The sequence below is a fragment of the Notothenia coriiceps genome, unplaced genomic scaffold (assembly GCF_000735185.1).
Source record: "Notothenia coriiceps isolate Sejong01 unplaced genomic scaffold, NC01 NC01_scaffold00034567, whole genome shotgun sequence".
Taxonomy (NCBI): domain Eukaryota; kingdom Metazoa; phylum Chordata; class Actinopteri; order Perciformes; family Nototheniidae; genus Notothenia; species Notothenia coriiceps.
The window spans coordinates 62819-76364 of record NW_011367268.1 but is presented as its reverse complement, the minus strand read 5'-3'; the positions used below and the strand labels follow the sequence as shown (position 1 = coordinate 76364).

General features: G+C 42.9%; 1 protein-coding gene across 1 annotated transcript in view; it reads right to left on the bottom strand.

Moving 5' to 3' along the window:
- Positions 1–432: 432 nt before the first annotated feature.
- atm (ATM serine/threonine kinase) overlaps positions 433–13546 on the bottom strand; it is a 32154-nt gene continuing 19040 nt past the window's right edge. Inside the window, exons 31-55 of the mRNA XM_010790815.1 lie at positions 12446–12620; positions 11825–11983; positions 11336–11468; positions 11150–11245; positions 10643–10814; positions 10394–10535; positions 10019–10195; positions 9697–9874; positions 8725–8830; positions 8457–8615; positions 8084–8192; positions 7755–7843; positions 6515–6617; positions 6280–6428; positions 6087–6191; positions 5848–5967; positions 5395–5646; positions 4785–4983; positions 4229–4378; positions 3770–3935; positions 3455–3541; positions 2885–2999; positions 2626–2689; positions 1865–2007; positions 433–1668 (exon numbers count right to left, since the gene is read on the bottom strand). Coding sequence (XP_010789117.1) covers positions 1488–1668; positions 1865–2007; positions 2626–2689; positions 2885–2999; positions 3455–3541; positions 3770–3935; positions 4229–4378; positions 4785–4983; positions 5395–5646; positions 5848–5967; positions 6087–6191; positions 6280–6428; positions 6515–6617; positions 7755–7843; positions 8084–8192; positions 8457–8615; positions 8725–8830; positions 9697–9874; positions 10019–10195; positions 10394–10535; positions 10643–10814; positions 11150–11245; positions 11336–11468; positions 11825–11983; positions 12446–12620 — 3529 coding nt within the window. The 3' untranslated portion in view covers positions 433–1487. The remainder of the gene's footprint in view (positions 1669–1864; positions 2008–2625; positions 2690–2884; positions 3000–3454; positions 3542–3769; positions 3936–4228; positions 4379–4784; positions 4984–5394; positions 5647–5847; positions 5968–6086; positions 6192–6279; positions 6429–6514; positions 6618–7754; positions 7844–8083; positions 8193–8456; positions 8616–8724; positions 8831–9696; positions 9875–10018; positions 10196–10393; positions 10536–10642; positions 10815–11149; positions 11246–11335; positions 11469–11824; positions 11984–12445; positions 12621–13546) is intronic.

Sequence of the window (13546 nt, the reverse complement as noted above, 5' to 3'; positions counted from 1 at the left end):
AGGCAGTAAATGCCGTGCAGCAGGAAAAATATCTTCCTGGGGAAATTGGATGTAGATAATCTGGGAAATCTAATTGAAGCTTGGAGAACGATGTATTTCAGATCTCTAGCCTCTCCTCTTGCTTTCCTCCTAACCTGCTTTGAGTTTTTACCCCATGGCGATAAACACAAAGAGTGTGTGTGATGTTCAGAGAGGCCACTCCTCACACTTCATGGTTTTGAAGTGTCCCTCCTGAGCACACACCGGACACAATGAGCAGCGCCCCTCGTCTCAACAGGTGTTATCTGATCAGCACGCAGTGGAAAGGTACTGCACTGCAGAGGAACACATTACCAGAGAAATGCAGAGAGGTACGATCTGTGAATAAACAGTTGGTTCAAATCACTTTTCAGATCCAATTGAAACCAAGAAAATACAATGAATTCTGTTTAATCATTTATTTAACTACACAGAGGTCATGTTAAAGGGTTGCAAGCTTTTTTTACACAACATGGACGTAATAAAAAGTATTATAAAGTTGCTTTTAAACATTTGAGATTTCTTACACATGTATATATAATTATGGATTTCACTAAATTAATAGTAAAAAGGAGCTGAACTAAATCCCAGCTGGATAAAGCATATCATACATTCACAAAGCATTTAGTCAAAGTAAAGTGATTTGTTAGGCACTGGCAAAACGTAATACTACAGTCAACAGTATGAAAACAATCACACCCCATGGGGTAAAAAATAATTCACCTTTAACATACTGTAAACTTCTTAGTCTTTGTGAATTCCCTCTAGATTTGGTCAGATTATCGGATTATTGCAGCATTTATGGTTTATTTTGATTTAAAGTGCAAAGCTAAGCAGAAATGTATTATTCTATAACAATGTGTGGCTCATCTGTCGAGTCCATTTTAGTTTGAAAAACAATAAAGAACTGCCTTTTGTAAAAAATGACCAAACCAAAAATATTGTGTGTAAAAGAGGATTAGGGCCACATGTGCATTTGTTTTTGAGTTGAGACCAAAGTTGCATTTTTTTTCTTCAGTTCTGAGAAAATATTCAGAATTGTGAGGAAAATATAAATTTCAGTTTTTTAATGAAAATTCCATAAATCTGAAAATTGATTTCTCTGACTTTTTTTCAGAGTTCAAGGTCAAAATGTCAGAATTCAGTTTTTAATATTAGAATGAAAGATCAAAAAAGAATGTCAATTCATTTCTCCTGACTTTCACAACAAAAAAAACAAAAAAAACATTTGGTCAGATTTGAAAAAGAAATTCACACGTGGCTCTAATCCTCTCCGTAGGTTTGGGGGGTTTCTGCCCAGTGCTGAGATTATGCCTTTAACAAAAAGATGCAGAGTGACACCAGCTGCAATCTAGACATTTCTAAATAGTTTGACTTCTTAAAAAGAGTTTCTTTGGCAGAAGCAGAGAAAGAAACTCATCATCAGAGCAGAAATACAAAATGTCCGTTCCCCCATCGTTCCTCTCCGTCTACACCCAGGCCTGCCAGCCGGAGAAGAGTCTGCTGAGGTTTTCGGGGTCCATGGCCTGTTGGATGAGCAGGTTGACCTGCCCCCTCACACTGAGCACCGTGCCCCCCTCCACCCCCTTCAGCTTCTCCTGCAGCCTCAGCAGCACCCGCTCCGCCACCTTGTTGTAGCTCTGACTGTCGCTGCAGGAGGGAGAGAGAGAGAAACCAAATAAAACATCACTGTAAGGGATCTCCATTTGGAATTCAAAATCTGCTCTCATCAGCTCTGAAATCAGACATTTTTAAATCACAGCTAAAAACACTTTTATTTTTTTTAGCTTTGGTCTTTTAGTATTTATTATTCGTATTCCTATTATTTCTATATTGTTCTATTCACCGGGACTTCCGGGAGTTGTCCATGTCCTCCCCCCCCATGGTGGAGCCGAGCGTGGCGTTGAGCTCCTGCTGCTCGTCGTGCTGCAGGTAGAACGCCTTCAGAGGGTTCATGGTCCAGTCGAACAGAGGGTCGTACAGCAGCACCTGAACAGCACATAGAGACAGAGGCAACGCTAAACATCAGAGAGGTGCAAGAGATCAGGAAGAGGGGATCCTGTCATCTTGATTGTTTGCTGAAAGGGGTTTCTATGGTGACGGGTTGATTAGGTACTGTCAAAGAAAACTGTGGTAAACAAGCTCCTGCAGCCTTTTACAACAAGAGGTTTATGTATGTGTGTGTGTGTGTGTGTGTGTGTGTGTGTGTGTGTGTGTGTGTGTGTGTGAGTGAGAGAGAGTGTGTGAGAGAGTGAGAGTGTGCGTGTGCGTGTATGTGTGTTTGAGAGAGAGAGTGTGTGTGTGTGTGTGTGTGTGTGTGTGTGTGAGAGAGAGAGAGAGTGTGTGAGAGAGAGAGAGAGAGAGAGAGAGAGAGTGTGTGTGTGTGTGTGAGAGAGAGAGAGTGTGTGAGAGAGTGAGAGTGTGTGTGTGTGCGTGTGTGTGTGCGTGTGCGTGTACGTGTGTTTGAGAGAGAGAGAGTGTGTGTGTGTGTGTGTGTGTGTGTGTGTGTGTGTGCCTGTGTTTGTGAGAGAGAGAGAGAGAGAGAGAGAGTGTGAGTGAGTGAGTGAGTGAGTGAGTGAGTGAGTGAGTGAGTGTGTGTGATCTTACCTCGACAATAGTAACCAGAGCTTCTTGAGAGTTCCTCATCACCTCCATAGTCTTCTCACAACATCTGAGAAAAATACAAGTAATGTCAAGTGAGTACTTTGTAGAAAATGTGTAATCTAGTTTGTAGTTAACTCTGTGACTAATGGGCCACAATGTGCAGCTTATAGGGACGACTACAATGGAAAGACACATGTATGAAAAGGAATGATTTCCCAGTGGTCTTGGTTTTTAAATATCTACAAACTGTCGTCCCCCTCACCTCCTGAAGACCCCCTCCACTCCGGTGATGCCCATCCCGTCCACGATGTCTCTGGACAGTCTGAAGGGGACGGTCTCGGGGGTGGGGAGGATCTTCCCCTGCTCGAATGCCACACCTGAACACCAAAAACAAAACAAAAAGGAAACAGAGACAGGGATGTGTTGAGGACATATTCTGCTCATTTTCAGGTTCATGTTAGTATGTAGTGTCTCTACTGTGACATGTCTTCATGCTTTAAAGTTCAAAAAGCTCTTTATTTGTCTCATACTGCCTGTGCTGCAGCACCTCTGTTCACCCTCTGTCTGAAACCAGAGCCCAGTCTGCTCTGATTGGTTAGCTGGCCGGCTCTTTTGTGATTTGTCAACCGCTTAGAGATGTCCCGCCCCTTAGCCTATCACGTACAATGTGTTGGAGTTCTAGCCAATAGAAGCGCAGGTCTTACAAAGTAATGTCATTATGTTCAGGAAGTAGACAAGGGAGTGTGTTAACAGCACCCCTTTAACACAGCCAGACCTTTGAAGTCAAGAGTAAGCTTACTTTGTTAAAATAAACAAAACTAAACAATGTTACCTAAATCGATGTGCACCAGTTCAGCCGTCTGCTCATCGACCAGGATGTTCTGGATGTGTCGGTCCCCCAGGCCCACGATGTAGCCGACTGAGGACAAAACATAAAGTTGGAAAAAATTCATTGTTTTACTTTAAAAATAGAGTTAAAAAAAATTAAGCTACTCAGCTTAACTTTTTTTGTATAGCAAAAAAAGCGAATATTTGAAATCAACAATTTATATCCCATTATTTTTGCGATCTATTGTGATGCCTGTAATTTGTTACATTTAAATGAAAAATAGCTGCGATAATATGTAACGTTTGTGATAACGTCTACCTATGGAAGAGGTGGCCACGCTGCGAGTGTACGCCAGACGTTTCTCCGTCCACACCGCGGGGTCCAGGAATCGCTCCATGCAGAAATACCTGAAGACCGGCCTGAAGCTGCGGCACACCTCGCTGAACGCCTGCAGCTTCTCGTCAAACGCCAGCTTCTGAGCCTCCTGCAGCGACAAATATTAACATCATCATGACCGTGTCCTATCCGGTCTCAAACATCATATGTTATACTGAATCTTAAAAATACTCTGTTGCAAATAAAAGTCCTGCTTTTTAAATTCCACCACTAAATTTTTTTATTTTTTTTTTACAATAAGGCTCTAGGTTGTTAGTTAGTTTCATAAGAATCTATGAGCAAATCAATTCAAATGCAAAGCCTGAAGAAGAGAGAAACCAATAAGCCCCTCAGTAATTGTGAATGACTGTGCTGAATAGACAGTATATGCTGCAGCAGTACATTCATCTTCCTGCGGCAGGCCAGGTTGGTGGCGTCCTGCGGTCTGAAGCGCTTGTGGGCTCCTTTACTGGCATCGATCAGAAACTGCCCGATCGGCACGGTGCCAGAACACCACTCCAAAACCCCGCTGCGCTGCGAGAACGGCACCACCTGGGAGAAAGGAGACAATATAAGTTGATGCAGATGAACACAGACAAGAAATCGGCACAAGAGACATGTTACACTGACTGGAGACCATCAGTAAGAACCACCACTACCTCCACCATAACTCCCACAATGCACTGGTTCTTTAGGTGAAAAATGAGGAAAGACATTTAGCCGAGTCATGCTCCAGTTTGTTGAAGTGTCACAGGAGTGAGATAGTGGACAGGGTCTCCACTGCAGGAACAGATAGTGCTGCAGTATGATAGCAGCAGTGCAGGAAGACTGTTGGACTTCATAATAATAATTCAGAATAATAATAAAGTAAAAAATCCAGTTTGTCATGCATTTCTTTATCCCCACACGTGGTTTTGTTTGATCTCCCCCAAAGAAACGGTTAAATGATGTGTGTGACCTTGTATCGTCGGATGTTGAGCTTCCTCTTGCGAGTGTCCGTGTTTCGCTGCAGCAGCATGGAGCACATGCTGAACACCTGCTGCATCACAGCGTCCTGCCGCAGGTCGTCCTGACCCTGTACCAGAGGGCAAAGGTCAGCCGAGAAAAAAAAAGTGACCCACAAAAGCACATTTAGAGCCTTCATTTTATCCAGTGTTCTAAAAATATATAAACAGGTTTGTATAATCATTTTCATTTTTATAGAAACATGTTCCTTTTCTGTCAAATAAACCTAAAAGACCTTAAATAATTCAAATACAATTTATTTTTATTTTTCCATAATGTTTATAATCTTTCCTCATAGTAAATACAAAAATAGTCTTCTCCCGCCAAATACTTTTTATTTTATCTTCATTTAAGCACAACAAAAATGTCTTATTCTTTCATTTTCTGTCCATTTTCTTACATTATAACTTGTTATCCATTTAAACATCGATAGATTATTGGGCTAAAAGTGAAACACCAGAAAACTGCTAATTCATCATGACCCTCCAAAGTGTCTTTAATGATTAGCCTTTAAGTAGCTGAGAAGTGTTTCTCCACACACACACACACACACACACACACACACACACACACACACAACCTGTGTGTTCCCGGCCGTGCGGGCCAGCCTGCAGAGCTCCATCAGGTGTTCAGTGAGCACAGAGCTGAGGTACTGGGAGCTGTCGGGGTCTCCCACCCTGCCTATCAGGGTCTGCTGGGCCACAGAGCGCACGGCCAGGATGGGCTCCACCAGAGAGAAGTCGCTGTCAGCGAGCAGCAGGGAGCTCTGCCGCCAGCGGCTGCACACCGCCCGCAGGGACACGTCTGAGAAGGGCCTGATGGGAAGGGGACAAATCAAACGAACAAACATATTAACTAGAAGTTGGTCTAGTTTGATACACTCCATATCTCCCAGACCTGATGATAGCATTTGAACAATTTCAAATGTTGTAAAGACAATACTTTAATCATGAGTTATTGTGGGCCATGATAATGGAAAGATCAGAAATTGTGAGACCCATTGACTGCTAAAATACCTGCTGAAGAGCTGCTTCACACTCTCCAGCTCCCTGATGCTCTGCAGGTTCCTGAGGGCCGGGTACAGAGAGGACACCGCCTCCAGACTGCCTCTGCACAGCTCCTCCACCTCCGCACCCCTGTGGAATTAAAGCATGGAAACACGTCACAGGAGAGGCACAAAATAATCATATGAACCTGAAAATTGCACAATACGTCCTCTTTTATAAGGATTGAAATGTCACAGTAGCTGTCCTACCTAGCCTGTTCCATAGTTTCATGAAAAAGGGAGAACTCTTTGTCCCTCAGTGCTTGCAGGGAACAGAACACAGATTCATGGTAGCCCAGTTTGGATTTCTCGCTCCTGAAATGAGATTTAAAAAATATGTAAAAAAGTGAGTATTAGGTAACTCTGATTCTCTGAGTTGTGTTGATGTGTTCCTCCTCCTCACCTCTCCGTCAGCTCACAGTCCCACTGAGTGTTCCTCCAGGCGGCCTGGAAGCGGAGCTCTCGCAGCTCGGCGCCCCACTCCAGCCCCTCGCTCTCCAGCCCCCTCATGTAGGTGGCGAGGATGCTGCTCAGACCAAAGTGCTGCAGGCCCTGTGGGTGCAGACATCACAACAGAAGACGCTGCATCACCCTGCATCAACATCGGACCTAATCTCATTTGTTCTTCATCATTTTACCTCCACAATTCCCACTTGTCGAGTGACCTCTGGCAGGGTGGAGTGAAGGTCGTATGAATTCAGGGCCTTACCCCACATCGCCTCGTGCTCATAGGTTCGAATCCTAAACATTAAGCGATCACACCTTAGTTGTAAAGCACCTTTCACACATTTTAAGATATTAGTGAAGTTTAAAGTGGACCTATCATGCTATATTTTAAACATATATTGTAGGGCCATACCTATATAAAACATGTCTGTGTTTTTTTTTTCTTCTAAATATCAAACAGATCATACATTTTAGCCATGCCTCATTTGCTCTTTTCCAGCCCTGTTTTTACAAGGGCTGATTCTGCAGCGCCACTTACAGGCCTGGCATATGTACTACAGCGTCTCCAGCGCTTTCGAGCGGTCTCTCATTCCCCTGATGGGTGGAGAGTTGCCCATAGGCGGAGCTCCTTGTTTCTGACGTCAGAGATATTTCAAATCTGTATCAGTCTGTATCAGATCCGTTGCAGCCCCGTTTTTAGAGATTTGGGTATGGAGGAAAATAGAGAGGGTTGTGTTTTCTGACACTTGGTGAGTTCCCTGACATACCGGGGACACATATTCATGTATAAAAGACGTACAAAAGTGCATTTTGCATGATAGGTCCCCTTTAAGTTGCTTCACAGATACTGATAAGAAAATAAGAAAGAATAATATGGACCTTGAACAAATAAATAAATACAAATATTGGAAGAAAAAATAAATAGAAACGAAACAGCATGAAATTAGAACTAGGGATAGAAGCTAATATACAATTATAGTTACAATAACATAATTGGTTGATAACATAACAATAATATTCAACAACTTAAATTCAATAAAATAGGTGATAAATAAAAAAACTATAAAATAGAAAAAATAATTACAACTTAAATACAGAAATATTATATTAATGTGTTTTTGATGTATAGTTGGTTAATACTGATCACCTGGTAGTATAGCACCTTTTACACATTTTAATATATTAGTGCAGTTTAAGTTGCTTCAGAGATACTGATAAGAAAGAATAATATGGACTTTTAATAAATAGATAAATAAAAATATGTTTAAAAATAAATAGCAGGGGAACAGCATGAAATAAAAACAAGTGATGGGAGATAAGAAAGAATGATAGTTACAAATTAAATTATTATTATTTTTCATTTGTTTAATGAAAAACGTAAAGAGTAAAAAATAGGATTTTGTAAATGAACAGTTGGTTATCACTGATCACCTGGTCAGGGGACTGGTCAGCGTCTCCCCCCCACAGCCGTACAGACTGTCAGGCTCCCCGATGCTGCGATACACCTCGATCAGCAGCTCCTGCAGAAACAGACGAGAATGACCTAATTAAATATGTTACTGCCATTCGTATGTGGTTCCTAAATTAAAAACATGGTTACAAGTGTCCAACGATAAACCTTTATACCCCTGTACATAAGAATATTGCGTGTTTAGCTAACAAGTTGTGAACTCGGTGGTCATTACACTGGACTTACATAAGGAAATTAATCTTTTTAACTTGATCAAACATTTGAATTAGCAACAGCTTTGATTTGTGACCTGCAGGCTAATGTTCGTGTCCTCCATGCTCTTCTCCGTCAGGCTGGAGATGGTGAAGCTCTGGCTGTTCTCCTCTAAATTTATCCTACGGGAAGCTCTGGCCTTGGTTCTGCAGAATTATGGAGGAAAAGTACAATGTATATTTAAACATTTAATGTGTATGGAAAATTAAATGTCACTCTTGTGAATTAACCAGTTAAAAAATAATTAAACTACTTATTTTTCATGAAAAGTTTAATGCATTTACCCATTTTAATTATGACAATTAACTAGATAAATAATACAATTCTTTAAGATGTGCAAAGTCTTAATGGCACACATAATAAAATATGCTTTAAAATCCCACGTTAATAAATGATCCCTTCTTGCATACCTCCGACCCTCCTCCATGTTAGCTTTGATCTTGTCCACGTAGATCTCGGAGTACAGCAGAGCGGTGAAGTGAGCCGAACAGGACTGAGCCGCTTTGGCCACCTCCAGGTAGTTCAGCTCCAGCCAGAAGTTGGAGTCACACACCGTGCTGCAGGACTTACTGGAAGAGGGCAACAGCCTTTATTACACACACACTCCACACACAGCATGAGCTAGGATCAAGATCAGTCAGTAAACATTTATTAATAATGAAACAAAAATGTGCAAACCTATCCGCCTCCAGTGATCTCTGTTGGTGTCTCAGATAGTCGATGACAGCCAGCATGGTACGCAGAGAGGTCTTATCGTACAAGCCCTGACTGGCAGCGTCGGACTCTGAAAATAATAATAAAACATAGAATGTGAGTAAATAAAGAGAGAGAAATTATTATTATTATTATTATTCTTCAGGGCCCGAGTCCACATTCTTTTTCTGGCAAAAAGGCGCTGCATTGACTGCGTTCTATGTAAATGAGCTGTGCGGTTGCCCTGGTGCCCTTGGCAACTCATCTCCTGGCCTGCCCCGAAGGTTGTGATTGTGAGCATGCCGGGCCCGACACGCTCCAATCCCAGCGCACACCTTCCGGAGACGACTACAAAGCCTGTGGACAACTATCAGTCGGGAGGCTCTGGATGTGTGACCTGACGCCTCTCGCTACTTACTCTTGACTTGTAGACAAATCTGTTAACAGTGCTTAACTCGTGTGGTCCTTATTAGTGTGGTTATTATTATTGGTGTCTAGATTAGCTTCAACCCGTGTATTACGCTGACTGTTGTCCTCTAGTCCTCCCCCCCATAGCTGTGTTTTCCTACATCCTCCTTTTTGTTAGTTTGTGCCACTTTGATAGTGAGGGTTGTTTTGCTGCTATTTATTTGCTAGTATCTATTTCTTTGTACTTAATTAGGCTATTAATGAGTCCTCCCTTTGATGGTTGCTTAGTTAAACCTGCGCCCTTTTGGGCCCCTTTGTTTGCTCCAGGCTGCTTGCCTTCCATTTTTGTAATATTGTTATTCAATAAACTTCTTGTAATAATTACCAATTCCAACTGGTGTATGTTGCTTTCCCTTTTCCCCTAGTTGGGACGTAACACTGCGTGTGACAGCTTACGCTCTGTCCTCATTGGAATCAATTTAAAAAATATTCTGGCGATCAGAAAAAGGGGCTGTGTGGATATGTGGTCCCCTATACTCTCAGTCTTACCAGAGTCAGAGTTGAGAGGTGTTGCGGTGCGGCTGGAGGCCTGAGCGCTTCTGGAACAAAAGCTGAAGAAGTCCTGAATGTGAGAGGAGAGCAGCTGCCTCCAGGAGCCGTTCACATCGTCCATCAGGACGGAGTGGATGATGAGCGGCAGCAGCCTCTGACAGCAGTCCACCCTCACCTGGAGACACAGGCAGGAAGTAAACGCAGGGATTTTAGCCGTTGCAGACCTTTTTTCACGCAAACAAATCTAGATAACACAATAGAGGAAACAGGAAAACCCCAAAAAGCAGAATAGGGCCTCTTTAAACGCCTGAGTGCTCACCAGACATAGCGGTCGGGTCAGCAGCAGAGCTTCACTCCTGACCCCCCCGCTGTCCAGCAGGGCGGTGCACAGAGCCTTCAGCCAGGCCTTGTGTCCGCCCGCCCGGGGGATCCAGAAGTCCTGACTCTCCAGCTTCTGCCTCGCCCCCAAACTCTCCTCCTCACTCACAGCTGCACCCTGAGGAGGGACCACAGACACACAGATGTTACATGGGCATACAGAAAAACACACTAACACATATTTGTATTTCAATGCTTTGTGTTTGTAAAACAGTTTTTTATTTAGAAAATGGGTCTAAAACATGTAAGGTTTGATTTACATATTTGTTATTGGTATAGATATGATAGATATGACACAAAAAGCTGGTAAACCCACCGTCTTCTTGGCCTTTCTGAAGGGGTTGAGGTAGGTAAGCATGGGGTCTCTGTTGTCTTTGTGTTGCGCCCAGAAGTCGACTCCGGACTGAGTTGCGAGGATGTTCTTCAAACACTGACCAGCTGCTTTCCTCACCTCAATACTGGCACACACACACACAGCACAGGAAAGTGTTATTAATCTCCTATAGTAAAAATAAACCAATACGTAGTCAGATTTTGGATTTCTGAGATCTAGAAATTGGCATACCGCTGTTGTGTGAGTGCATCGTTCATGCAGTTGAGGATGATGTAAAGACACTGGGACTCAGTGGAGATGAAGAGAGAAACAGCTTTCTCATAGAGGGGGTCTCTGCCGTGCAGCAGGGCGATGGTGGAGAAATCTACCGGACCCAGCTCTCCCAGACAGCTGCCCGCCGCCTCTGCAGAGACGAGGTTAACGCAGATTAATCACGTTACAAAGTTTGACGAGCGCAGATGTTTACCATGAATACCAGTGAAAGGCAAAGAAAGCGAGAGACATGTGTTACACTGACTGGAGACCACTGGACATCAGTAAACACCAAGAACCAACCAACCTGATTTCTCTTAGCAGTTTGCCATGCATTCCTTTATTACAACACTCCCCAAAAGTAAATACTACTGGACTGTATACTGGAAAATTCAACACCCTATATATTAAGACCCTCCCAAAGCAGAAGGAAAAACCAGAGAGAAACCCCACGATTAATGGGATACACTGATATTTATTTCATACCCAGAATGTCAGCTCCTCCGGGGTGGTTAACAGCGAGCTTACAGAGCTGCAGCAGACTGAGGACCAGCTTCACCAGCATACTGTCAGAGGGCTCGGCTACAGGGGAGATGAGACATTTAGAACAATCTCACAGGACACCTAACATGCCACAACTATTTATGCATTTTCCTTCATCTGGCTTGGTACCTTGGCACTCTTTGAGCAGCTCTCTGATCTGGTCCTTGTTGTCGTGCAGCTGCCGGGTCAGCTCCTTCAGACCCTCCAGTCGGGTCAGAGGTAAGGAGTCACATGACGTCACAGAGAGGAAGTGGGCTATCTCCTGAGGATATAGGTGAGCAATGAGATTTAGGATTTTGCTTTATCATTGATAACTCACTGACATTTCTACCAGTGACGTGCGGTCAAGGGAGGCACCTAAATATAGCTGTTACAAAAAGTAAAAAAAGAAAACACAATTAAATAAATATTTGATGCACGATTCTAATAATTTAAAGGTCAAAATCGATCCAGAAGGTCCACTGCAAACACAGAGGGCATAAAAAGCCAAATCCAGAGTTATTTTCTCTCTCCATTCATTAGACTGAGCCTAGAGCGTGGGATCAGAGGCGGGGCTTAGGCAAAACTCAAGTGTGCATCGAATCCATACAGGCACTTTTGACATTTTTAGGGCATTACCTCTCTCAGTGTGAAGGTCCCAGTGTTGTATTTGAGCTTGTGCTGCACAGACCGCAGCTCTCTGAACTCAGGGAGGTCCGGGAAAGGCTCCAACTGGCTGATGGCTCCTTTCAACTTCTGCTGATTGTCTATCACCAGGAACTGCAACAGGCTGAGCACCTGGAGGAGAGACGAGCGACAGTGAGTGGCACGTAAATGCTGAGGGATTGTTTTTTACTCTTAAGCAGGGGTAAATGTCTACCAGATTCTATAGGTCCTGGAAACCTCTATCAAATAATCCAACCTTCTGTCTGGATGCAAAAGTCAAAAATATTTTGTTTTCTTGAGGTTTCAAAAGGAATATTTTGAGCTTCTCAATTGGTTGTTTTGTCAACTCCATAACAAACCAGCAAGTGGCATTTTAAGGTAATGCAAGCCTTCTTACGCATAACGATGTTGCATTCGTCTGCACGTATACTTGCAATTCATTCATTTCAAAGTGATAATTCCGTATAATATCTTGGATAATATCGCAGTTGCCATATCAACCAAGTCAAAATATTCACAATGAGTTCCATATTGTGCTCATTATCAGGTTCATATGTTAGCAGAAGCTTTTGAGTAGACTTCGCTGTATCTTACCTGCTGCGTGACGGCGGGCCGGCTGGTCACCTGAGCGGTGAGCGTCCCGACGATGACCTGCAGGTGGCAGTCCAGAGCGTCGTCACAGAACTGCAGCGCGGCGCGACACACAGAGGTCAAGAGGTCGCAGCACAGAGAGAGGCTGCGGGTTGAAACCTCGTCACACTGAAGCACTCTGAGGACGAGAGGAACATCACAGTGAGCAGTGTGGGTGTAAACAACAACACAACAGTAAACACTATAAAATGCACTGATGTGTAAAAAGACTTATGCAATCAGAAATACTTTATTTATTGTGGGGGGAAATTGGGTTTTCTTGAAAGTTGCGCCATTTTAGAATTAAATAAATTATTACAAGAAAGAATGTGCAATAAAAAAGATCAAATAAGATATATAAATCATACATTTTTTTATTAAAACATAACAAATTAAAGTGGACCTATCATGCTATATTTGAATAATATAGTGTAGCACCATACCTATATAAGGCATATTTATACTTTTTATTTTTCAAAATACCAAACAAATCATGCATTTTAGCCATTCCTCATTTCGCTCAATTTAACACTGTCTTTGCATCATGGGCTGATTCTGTGAGAACAGCACCATCTACAGGCCTGGCATATGTACTACAGCGTCTCCAGCGCTTTCGAACGGCAATGTCCGTGGCTGTCTCCTCCTGATTGGTGGAGTTGGCCCAATAGCCGTAGCGCCACTTCTGTGACGCAATAGAAGTGTTCAAATCTGGATCAGTCTGTATCAGATCCGTTGCAGCCCCTTTTTTAGAGATTTGGGTATGGAGGAAAAGAGAGGGTTGTGTTTTCTGACACTTGGTGAGTTCCCTGGAACACCGGGGACACATGTTCATGTATAAAAGACGTACAAAAGTGCATTTTGCATGATAGGTCACCTTTAACCTAAATTGTCCATTAAAAGACACAATAAAAAATGGTCTTTATCTACGCTGTATTTTTTCTTTTTGCTTCCCCCCTCTGTGGGATGAAGAAAGGATTTCTGATGCCTATTCTCACCTCCTGCGTCTGTTACCTGTGTGTGTGTGTGTGTGTGTGTGTGTGTGTGTGTGTGTGTGTGTGTGTGTGT